Source organism: Glossina fuscipes, unplaced genomic scaffold (assembly GCF_014805625.2).
Source record: "Glossina fuscipes isolate IAEA_lab_2018 unplaced genomic scaffold, Yale_Gfus_2 114346, whole genome shotgun sequence".
Classification (NCBI taxonomy): Eukaryota; Metazoa; Arthropoda; class Insecta; order Diptera; family Glossinidae; genus Glossina; species Glossina fuscipes.
Genome location: NW_024005917.1, coordinates 2572 through 14618, shown reverse-complemented (window position 1 = coordinate 14618; position 12047 = coordinate 2572). Strand labels below are relative to the sequence as shown.

Genomic DNA, 12047 nt, shown 5'->3' with positions numbered 1-12047 from the left:
CACTAACCGCGAATGCTTGAATAAGCAAGCAATGTTTTTTATAGACTTTGCATCAATTTTCACTAATAGGGCTCAATCGGGCTAGGAAACGAGATGTTCTTCAATGCATTTTTTCGTGTTCCTTAGAAATAATTGTATTGTTACCAGAATAGTACATCTTACAATCTCTAGCTTAAAATTGTCCAGAATTTGATTATCACGTTGCACTTACACCAAGGATATCAATGTTTAGTGGTTTTATATCCTGTGCCGGTATGCGAAATTTTCCTCCTTCATATAAGCTTCAAACTTTCCTCCTTGGCGATATTTAACGTATTTTTTATTTTACCTCCGGGCATTGAGTTTGACGCCCGGGACGTGTAATCATTGTTTTTTGCCTTCTGAAGCGTGTACGTTTACCTTACGCTTATGCCATTGGCCAATTACTTTGGCTCATCCACCTCTTACAAGAACAAAAAGGCGCCCTATGTAAGCTCGTGTGTTGCAGTGACCATTTCATTCTCCATTGTCACCTAATTACTCGAGACGCATTGATATTTGCATACCATTCAGGTTACTTTTCTGGATTGTCCTTAGCTTCAGTCCTTCCCTTCGACCTTATCGGCATGGTTAACCCTAGTAGGAGTTACGCTACCGCCGGGATCGCTCTTGCAGTCCTTACGCTTACTGAGCGTTTTCATCATGACAAAATGACAATCTGTGGTGAACGGACAAAACTTCTATATTGACTTTTAAATAAAATTATAATAATAAGTAATTTGCTAGAGGATCAGAACATTCTTCTTCTGCTAAACATTTTTGCTGCTTTTCTCATTTGGCATCTCGACTTTATAGGTAGGTAAAGGATGTCATCCAGTTACTGTTAATGACTAGAAAACTAAATGATGTTTGAATGACGTCATTCAAATCTTAAATGATTTTGGAATAATAAGGCCTATTTTATAAAAATATATTTACCTGAGTAATTTTCTATTTACAGGTATCCTCACTCACTCATTCGCCCGACTCATCGCCCAGCCCTATAGCCATTGCCTTAGGTCAGGTTAATGCAAGCAGTGGTGTGATAGCAACGCCTATAAATGGAAACAGTGCCGCTGCTGGTGGTGGTAGCAGCAGCGGTGGTGGTGGTGGTGGTGGTGGTGGTGGCGGCGGCGGCGGCGGTGGTGGTGGTGGCGGCGGTGGCGGTAGCAGTGGGTGTGGAAGTAATGGCAATAACAACAATACCAGCAACAGTAATAACAGTAGTGACGGTATTAGCCGCTTGGGTAATACAGCCGGTGGTGGTAGTAATTGCCACGAATCAGGCCCGGGATCTCTACAGAACGCCAGCGATTCTAAACTGTGGTATAGTGCGAACATTGTTTTCCGATTTAACAAAAGACAAGTGTATGTTTGCTATAAAGGCTAACGCCTTCTCCGAAGGCAATGCATTTCAAAATTATTTTTCGCTTATCAATTCGTTTAGATAGTTAATACTTTTTCGAAATAATGCCTGCACGGATGAATTGTACACCTTTTAAGTAAGGAATACGTTTAAGTCGACATTGTTTCATTAGAATTATTCTTATCCTAATAAGAGATCGTTTTCGATTTGGTATAGCAATAATTCTTATGTTGAAAAAGAAAAAACGGAATTCCTTGGTTAAATGATGGGCAAACGTCGTGTACCCCATATTGCAAACAATACGCTAAACATATTTCCTAAAACGAATTATTTTTTTTTTTTTTTGTTCTTATCTCGTTCCTTATATGTATTTGGCGCTTTGACTTGATTCTTTACGATGGGTGTTTTAAGCTTTGACTCGGGCACACATCCTTCTAGTACCGCCGATTCCATATTAGAACCATTAAGGTAAACTATAAATTTTAATATATACAAATGAGTTCATTATGATACTTTATACTATATATATATATATATATATATATATATATATATATATATTTTATTTTATTAAAAAAAAAAAACACAGGGTTTCACCGATGATCAGGGAATTTGTACAGTCAATAGATGACAGGGAATGGCAGTCGCAATTATTTGAGCTGCTAAGAAAACAAACGTACAATCAAGTGGAAGTGGATCTCTTCGAATTAATGTGTAAAGTTTTGGATCAAAATCTTTTCTCTCAAGTCGATTGGGCACGCAACACCGTGTTCTTTAAAGATTTAAAGGTAACTTTCTATATATATAGACAAATAAAAATAAAAATCTATATAAAATTACTCAATGAAATGTAAATAAAAGGGACTCATTAGATATATAATTTTCCTAATCTCGTAATACAAAACATATCAGCCATAATTTTTTTTTTCGATTTCAATTCTAGCTCCGTTTGCAATGCGAACATTCTCTTTCTAATAGCAGCTCAAATATTTCCTAAAAAATTCTTCAAAAAGTTCAGGGAAGAAGATCTTATGACTAATCATAATCATAGAGGGTATCGTCGTACTTGTCTTTAGTTGACTTTATTCTCGCACATCTTCACTATATATCGGGACCATCTGTAATGCGTATCATATGCAATTCTTGTAAAGACTTTAAGATCGCCTTAAAGTCATTGAATGCTTTTTTAATGTCATGGATCCTGGATTGAACCATGGATCCTTCAATAAAATGCTTGAAAGACATAAAATGTGTGTATTGTATGTTGGAAAATGTCTTTAGTAATTGGGCCCAATTTGCCCCAAATGACTGGATCACACAATGCGACAGGCAAAAAGTATGCCTACATATACACGCACACGCGATTTAAGACGTGCTCTAAAACAGTAATTATAATGAAATCCATTTAAAGAAAATCCATTGCACACATTGGTTCTCAAATGCATTCCGGCACTCGGGCCAGATAGAAGTCATTTAAACCCAAACAGCACAAATCCAAACTTTATTTTTAATAAAAATGTCCAATGTCCTCATGACCGTTACATGCGTTTTATATTAGTTTGCCGAAGAGTACTAAATAATAGGAGAGCCTGCGAATGTGATTTCTAGTGTGAAGTTAAGCAAGTTAATGAACATCCATGTATGTGCATCCACTATCCCCGTTGTAACTATGTAAAAATCACTTGATTTTTTCTTAATTGCGTGAGTATATTAGTAAGTAGTTCACTTGGAATCATCACTGCGAGACTTTGCTTACAAGCCCGCTTTTCGGTAGTGGGAATAAAAACTCATAAACTAATACAATATCATCCCTGATAGCATTGCGGCAAGTCTACATCACAGTGCAACTTCGCATTGTGCAATCGTCAACAACATTTACTTCTCAGCAAAGAATTCCTTCAAATTAAAACATATTTGTAATTGTCTCTCAATTCTTCTTCTTGCAATTCGCGGTTTACCTAAATACAACTTGTGACCCACTATAACTATATCAGCCTTGTGAATTGCTTGCAATGCAGAAATATGTACGTGACATCCATATCTAAGGCGTATACGTGGGATAACCATAAAGAACTTTTGGGTACATTTTCCTGCACACCCTTCGCCTATCGACTGATATCGCGACTTATGACCTCAAGAGATTTTGCGTAGAAGAGAAAATTTCCTTTTAATTTTTAGTTTTCAACCTTATTAGACTCAGTTGGAAAATTAGCAAAGTCATCCCTTAAGTCAGTCTATAGTTAATAATTTTACCATTTTTTCGAAATAATGGCTTTGAAAGTGTAGGAGTTTTCAGCACCGCGATCGAAGCTAGTATGTCCAACCACCATTTTGAACGCAACAGTTAAACAATATATCGCTTTCGTCATTCCTAAAGCGAAGAAGAGGTAATGATAGGGTTGAACACTCCGTAGAGTGGGTTTATTCGGCTATAGATAATAAATAATTGTATCTGGTTTCTCCAGTGCAGCTTAGATCCTTTGGTTTTGGTGGATTGCCTAACTCTTTGGCCGGTTACGCAAAATTAACCCGTGCGTCATCGGGCACCGTAGGGTACCCACGTTAGATTCTCAGAGAAATCTGTAAAGTTTTCAGTATGATTTTTAAATTTTTCATTGATAATATATGTGTCTCGTGTTTCGAAACTTATAAAAAGTTGAATAACGATTGCGCCCACAATTATATTAAAACTGTATAGTCTGAAATACATAAGCATTGTTTTTAATTCGAACAATTATCTGTATAGTGCTGGCCAACTCGCGATTTGAATGAAACACATGCGATATATATTGAGAGAATTAATTTTCTTTCCATCTACACAAGCTAATGGTGAGAGGCATTGAAAGATTCGCCTAAGCCCAACTATACCAACGACTTACATGTCTTTTTTTTTTTTTTTTTTTTTTTTTTTTTTTTTTTTTTTTTTTTATTTACCAGTTTTCCTTCCTTCTTAGCTAGTTTGTGCATTTATTTTATAGTATAGTGTGCAATCGGATTGCATAAGAATATGAATGGATCTTCGATCTGTCTTCTTACATTCAAATACTTTGGCCATTTAACATAAACACATAACGTAACATGACGCATATCGTTATAAATAACGTAATAGACGTTGAAAAAAATACTATATTTAAAACATATGTAACTTCTCTCTTGTCTAAACTTGATTTTTTTTTAGTAATTGATCGCAATTTGCAAAAATTTTTTTAACTTTTACGATAAATCAAATTCACAAGTGAAAAAGTCCAGAAAAGGAATAACAAAATCAATAAATAAAATTTTTGAAGGGTTTTTATTTTAGATCTAATGTCATCTACGCGTTGAATTATTCAATGTACAAACGTGTGAACAAACGTACATACATGCATACATGCATATATATGTACATGCATGCATGCATATATGCTTGTTCAATATTAAAGTTCAAAAAAGGCAAGAGAGGAACAACAATTTAGTGTTAAGTTAAAACATGTTTTGGACCCTAGTTAGTGTGGACACCACCCATATATTTATATATTATATATATAGTATATATAGTATATATGCATAGTAGTTAGCCCTATCGTGAATATCACTTTCTCAATTGTTTTATTTTAGTTGTTGTTTTTTTATTGTTTTTCTTGTGTTTTGTTTAGTATCATTTCGCGTTTTTAATTTTGATTTTGTTTGGCGTCTGACCTACTTAGCAACCAAAGCTGAACCAAAGCATATGTACGCAACAACGCGGTCAATACAACGACAACAAAAACAACAACAACAACAACAACACGTTTACAAAGCTGATTCAACGATGACAACAGCAGTCACACATATAAACTGTTTTTTTTTTTTTTTTTCTCTTCTTATGCCCACCATCAGGAAACATATTAGCTTTGTCGTTCCACCTGTGCCGGCTGTTTAAATACCATACGAATATCCTATAATATGCAATACAAGTTTAATTAGTATAAAATTCAATATCCACTTGTCCACATGTCCGTCTGCCATTAGATCTAACGAGAAAGAAAAGTACCTACGAATCGAAAGAAGTATGAATCTATTCTAAATATTCATATGATATATCGGTAGATCGGTAAGCAATTTTTTTTTTTTTTTTTTTTTTTTTTGCTTATAATACCGGGCATCGATACTACTACAATATATCGATTTTTTTTTTTTTTAGCCTTATGCTACTGCACTAATATTACGAACGAAGAAATTCGAGTTCATTCGAAATCTTTACATCTTGAAAAAGTAAATTGAAAAGACTTGACTTTTTCGGACATAGTGAAGTCTTAAGTGAAAAGCATAAAAATATTCGCCTTAAACCGACTGTGAAGCAACTCTTTTGATTTTTATTTTTCCAGTGCACACCATTATGGTTATTGCTATTATATATATATATATATATATATCGTGACGCAACAGTAGCTTTACCTCGGGTAAAGCTGCGATGAGCCAGTCATATTATTATTATTTTTATTTATATTTTTTTTTAAAGTTCGCTGTATATTTTCTATATTTTTAGTTTGAATATACACTACAATTATGTTTGTGCTTGTCCCGAAAAAAAAAAAACTAGTTTTAAAAGCCAAAATATAAGAAAACAAACACACATACACACACACATGCATGCGCGCGCGCACAACCATATAAACTTGTCTTCTCTTTTTCCAAGCATTAAAGAAAAAATTCTCTTTACTTAATTATAAGAAAACATTTAAGAGACAACTAAATTTGTTGCTTCTGTCGACTTACCTCAATTTACTTATACCTAGAGAATTAAGCGTATTAAGTTTATCATTTTGTTTGCATCACATTAATATACAAGCAACGCTCTTAATCATCATCTTTGCAAGCGAAATTATTTCAATCAAATTCGCGATAATTTGTTAACCGTGTCCGTGCATGAAGAAAAGAAATAGTTTAGAAATAGTTTCGATATTTTTCTACCACGAGAAATACTCATCACATTGCCTATCCATGCAGCTTGATTGCATGAAAGCGAATCCTTCAATATCGATCGCATATCGCATACATATGTAAAAAAAATATTTTTATACTAATCGTTAAGAGCAAACCAAATAATTTAGTTAGTAATCCTTTTCTTTAGGTTTCAAAAACAAAGGCTTCATCCAATGTGTGGTTAGTGATTTGAATTCTTAACCTTAAGAAAAATGATATTAAGCAATACATAATATAGTTTGTGCGTGTAGTTGAAGTTTTGGCATATGAGTAATCCGATAAGAAGATATCACTACATTGACTCCACTTATTCATATCTCCTTTGATGAAGATCTCGATTTAACAGATCTAAAAGACCGTTTGTGCGACAAGTATAAAAAAAAAGAAAAAACCCTATCGCGTCTCTTGCCTAAGGAAGTGTTCGCTGCAATTTAAATGTCTTGCACTTACACTTGTCTCAATACTAAATAACTATTTGTCGAAATCCCTGACGATCTGTATGAAATTAATTATTGTCTTGGACATGAGACGTGAAGACGAAAAACATGTAGTCTCAATGCATTGCTTTCTTCTAATTTCGCAAAGGCGAAAAATAAGTCGCGAATTTACAAAAGGATGCAATAAGCGAGAAGGAAAGACAGAGAGAGAGAGAGAGAGAGAGCGAGAGATAAGGTATAGTAGTCAGCCAATCATTATCAATGACGATCCATACCAGGATTTAATCGCAAAGACGACAAAAGAGTCGCGAATTTACAAAGGGACGTAATTAGCGAGTGAGAGAGAGAGAGAGAGAGAGAGAGAGTGAGAGAGAGTGTCTGACGAAAGTGATTAATGCAATTTCGTTATGAAGATTTCAATATGATTTTCGGCCGGTCGGCCAATCATTAACAATGACGACTCACACCAGGATTTAATCGATTATGACTCACGTTTAATGATACATATTCACCTTTGGACTATTATTAAATATGATTAAAATCCTTTTTTTTTTTTTAAAAAAAAAAAAAAAAAAAAAAATGTTTATGTTGTGAAATTACTTGAAGGAACTTTCAAGCTTTCAAAATATTAGAAAACACTCGATAAACTCGATGGATACTTAATATCGACTCGCGCTTAGACATCAAACAAAGAAATCATGAAATGAAGAAAATCTTATGAAATTAAATGAAATTTTCTTATTTATTAAAGTGATTTTAATGAAATTTTAATGACATTAAAACATTTATTTATTATATTAATAATGAAATCAAGTTAGTTTTTAATGCAACTTGATTAGATACGTTTAAATTCAATAGACCGGATGACGTGACTGATCAAATTTCTAGATAAATTCGATATTTTAATTAAATTTATTTCCTTTTATTTTGATTGTTGTGTGACATTTTTCTTCCATCAGGTAGACGATCAAATGAAATTGTTACAACATTCATGGTCTGATATGTTGGTATTGGACCATTTGCATCAGCGTATACACAATAACCTGCCCGACGAAACTCAACTCCAGAATGGGCAATTCTTTAACTTATTGAGTCTAGGATTGTTGGGTGTACCGGAGTTGGGCGACTACTTCAATGAATTACAGAATAAATTGCAAGATTTAAAATTCGATATGGGCGACTACGTGTGTATGAAATTTCTAATATTATTAAATCCAAGTAAGTCATAAAATAAATATTTTACATGAAATATAATAATACGAAGATAAGAAAGAAGAAAGTATAAGCGTAAAAGAAAAAACTTTCATAAATTAATGATAATACGATATTTTCATTTCGTTTTCCAGATGTACGTGGTATTATCAATAAAAAGACCGTTTTGCAGGGACACGAAAATGTACAAGCTGCTTTATTGGATTACACTTTAACGTGTTATCCCTCCGTAACGGTAATTAAATTACAAAGTTTAATTGTTTTGTTACAATTAAAAAATATACATTCGGACTTTGCCATTCCTTGCATAATAACAACAATAGAAACTCCCTAACGATATATCTTTGTATATATATGTATATATATAAAGATAGTCTTGATCAACATAAAAAATCAAAATCGATTTAATTTATCGTTCGTTTCTCTTCTAGATGCTTATTCTGATCTTAATGGCCTATATATGATATAAAAATTTGATATAAAGATTTTTGGTAAAAAAAAAAAATTTTCTAAAAAAATTGATAAAAATGATGATGATCTGAAAATATTTAATCTTACTTTTTTATAATATTGAAAATTCTCCGCGGTTTTCTCTCCGGGAGAGTAGTGTTAATGCCTATATATCGAGCAACACTCATCGGATTATCTCAAACGAATATGTGACATTTCTGCTTGTATTTCTTGTGAAGACAGCTTTTTCGAATTCTTCACTCGTGTAAAAAGTTCGCACTAAATGAACATCAAACACATGATAGTTTGCAATCATTTAAAAAGAGCAGTCTACAAAAGAAGCGAGAAAACCCCCGAAGACTTTTCAATATGAACCCTTAAAGTAATGGTTTTGGAAGATTGCCTTCGAAGGTTGTCCAAATGCAAAATTAATATCAATTGAATTGAAATCGATTGGCCTAAGCGAATTAACAATGTGGCTTATATATCCAAATAATTGAATGCGATAATTATTTGCGATATCTATATATATCTAAGTTGTTTGCAAAAGTTTTGATCCCTTTTTCACTTCAAAAACACATTTATTGCGAAAATTTTGGTTCAATTAATATTAAGCAAAACAGTGATAAGCAAGCCCTATCTAGTGAATACGCTGGAGTACTGCAACAGTGTATCTTGAACAACTCTTGCACCAAGTGGCCAAAAAAAATGGCATTTTTAAACCATTCGTGTCACTACTTTTAAGCCGTTGCTAAAAGTAAAGCTGATTTTCTCTCTAAAAAAAGTCAAGTTTCCAGTGACCATTCGTTGCAGCTAGCTTTATAGCATGTCTGATGGCAAATAGTTCAATAAAAGCGGAACAGATTTTCTCAAGCACTCCAACTTTATGTAATGTTTCAGATAGATGCTTCACTACTAAGTAGCTAGATGCCCGACCGATCCATCAGTGGCATGTATATCCATGTAGCCATTGTTATAATAAAGAGCAAAGCGTTTCTTAACTTAAAATCATCATAGAAGAAAGATTTACATTCCGCTTGCGAATGAACGAATTATCTTAACATTAAGAAGATCTATATCCATACGAATAGTATGCAAATCTCGCGTAACATATCTTTTAGCGCATATTTTATGAAAACGATTTAACTTGTAATGAACGCGACTATTACTACAACTACTACTGCTACTACTATTACTACTATTGCTACTGTTACTACTATTACTATTGCTATTACTATTACTGCTACTGCTACTACTATTACTATTACTACTACTGCTACTGCTACTGCTATTACTAGTGCCACTTCTACTGCTTCTATTGCTACTATTACTAGTGCTATTACCACTACTATTACTGCTACTACTAGACAAAGCATTACGACTGAGAGATACAATAAAGATCTCCTAATTTCTTCCGTAAAACCAACTTCCACTGTCTTCTACTTGGGCAATATACTCGTTAATCCATAGCAACTTATGACGAATACAACTTCAGATTGGACAGTATACTTTTTAGGAAACGTTAAATTGCTACATTTGCAGTTATAACTTAACAAACAATCTCGTAATTCATTGAGAAGAGAATAAGAAAAAATGAAATAAAACTTTGAAGTGCAAAAGTGTACAGAGTGGTTAGTTGATGCATCTTAACATTATTCAGATAATTTTAAATAATAAAAATAAAATTTATCTGATTAGCCTTTGGGATAGAGGTATATACATTTAGCAAGACTTTCGCCGAGATGATGACAATCTTTCTTCAATTGCTATAAACGTCGCAATTTCATCCAAGCCATGGTAACTTATGAAAACAAAACTGTTAACTGGATCTTCGCGATGATCATTCATTTACATTATTGCATCCGTTATATCAAAAGTCAATTTTGTGAGGAGATTTTACGATCGTATGCAATCTCCTTCATATCATATCATATCATATCATATAATATCGAATTCAGTTGAGTTTGTCTGCTATCCCAGCTAACAGTTTACATCAATATCTATCAAACGTTGTAAATTGTAAGAAGGAAACGATTTTTTTTTTTTCTTTTACTCTATCACGCCCACATTCAAATTTAACCTGTAACCGTCAATCCAAGTTTAGGCATTCCATTAAAATTTCTTGACTCCGTAGCTGTTTGGATTCACATATACTCATAGACCTGTAGTCTTATGTTGATTAAGAATACATATATATATAAGATCAATATTTCATATTTCTATATGTTGCTAATGAAAGGGCAAATTTTAGTAGTATACCGCCATGTTTTGGGTGGTGAGTGCAGTCGATTGATACATCATTACTGAAGTGCAGGGTGCACGTATTTTTAGTGTTTTTGAAAATTCTCACATATATTTTAGTACATATATCAATATTGATATTTACATTTCCTTTATAATATTTTTATTGCGATTTATTTCAGGATAAATTTAGGAGGCTGTTAAACATACTACCTGACATACATGCTATGGCGGAGCGCGGTGAAGAACACTTGTATTCAAAGCATTGCGCTGGTAGTGCACCTACGCAAACGTTACTCATGGAAATGTTACATGCAAAACGGAAAGTGTAAAATATACCAACAATTACATGCACACATACACGAATATACACACACATATACATACATATATACACTATACATACATACAAAAACACAAACATATACATACATACATACACATATACATTTGTAGTGCTTATGGGTAAATATCAACAAAGCAAGGAAAAGAAAAAAACACTCACTCTCTCAGCAAAAATGAACAGGAAATGAAAAAATTGAGGAATGCAAAAAAAAAGAAAAAAAAAAAAAAGAGGAGGCAAAAAATAAACACACACGTTCACACAACTAACCTACAATCACCACCTATAACAAAGGAAAACATAAGCGAGAAACCATTGAGCAAAACAAATGGAAAATAAAAACAGAACGAAGAAGAAGGAGAAGAAAAAGAGTAACGGAAACACTAGTATAAAAACGAAGCAAACAGCTCTTAGCAAAAATAATAAACAAATAGAAACAAATATATATATATATATATTTTTTGGAAATACATGTTCAAGAAACAAAGAAATAAATAAGAAAAAAGATTAACAAAAAGTTTAAGAAAAAAAAACAAAAAAAAAAAAAAATATATATATATATAAAGAAAAAAGCATATATTTAAGCACTTTTTTAGACTAACCTATCAACAAGGAAAAATGAAGCATACTTACAGGCGTTTTATTATGCTACCAAATAAATGAAACCTTCGGGCGTTACAAACAAAAAGCAAATCAATCGTCTTTTTTTAGTTCTTTTTTTTCTTTGTTGTGCTAAATTATTAAAAATATGAATTTTTTTTTTGTTTTTTTTTTTTAGATATAAACAAAAAAAAAAGTGAAAAAAGCAACACCTCTAAACAAAACAATTTAAAAAAAAAAAAATACATGAAAAAATTCATAAAATATAAATATGTAATAAATTTGTTGTTAATTTCTGTAATTTAAATTAAAAATTTAAAGAAAAAAAAATTTAATAAATAAGAAAAAATACGCAAGCAGAGTCGAAGGCGGAGATAAGGGATTACGCACGAGTTTATTCGCAAAAAATTCTTTATATCTTTATATGTGTGTATCA

General features: G+C 32.6%; 1 protein-coding gene across 2 annotated transcripts in view; it reads left to right on the top strand.

Annotated features, from left to right (window-relative positions):
- Nucleotides 1–11002, top strand: part of LOC119644374 (nuclear hormone receptor FTZ-F1-like) — a 52946-nt gene extending 41944 nt beyond the window's left edge. Inside the window, exons 3-8 of one of the 2 annotated variants that reach the window (XM_038043919.1) lie at nucleotides 980–1344; nucleotides 1796–1852; nucleotides 1974–2172; nucleotides 7725–7983; nucleotides 8112–8212; nucleotides 10851–11002. In XM_038043919.1, the coding sequence (XP_037899847.1) occupies nucleotides 980–1344; nucleotides 1796–1852; nucleotides 1974–2172; nucleotides 7725–7983; nucleotides 8112–8212; nucleotides 10851–11000 (1131 nt within the window). In that variant the 3' untranslated portion in view covers nucleotides 11001–11002. Of the gene's footprint in view, nucleotides 1–979; nucleotides 1387–1795; nucleotides 1853–1973; nucleotides 2173–7724; nucleotides 7984–8111; nucleotides 8213–10850 lie in introns of both variants that reach the window. The other variant, XM_038043918.1, reaches the window with a different exon arrangement.
- The last annotated feature ends 1045 nt before the right edge of the window (nucleotides 11003–12047 follow it).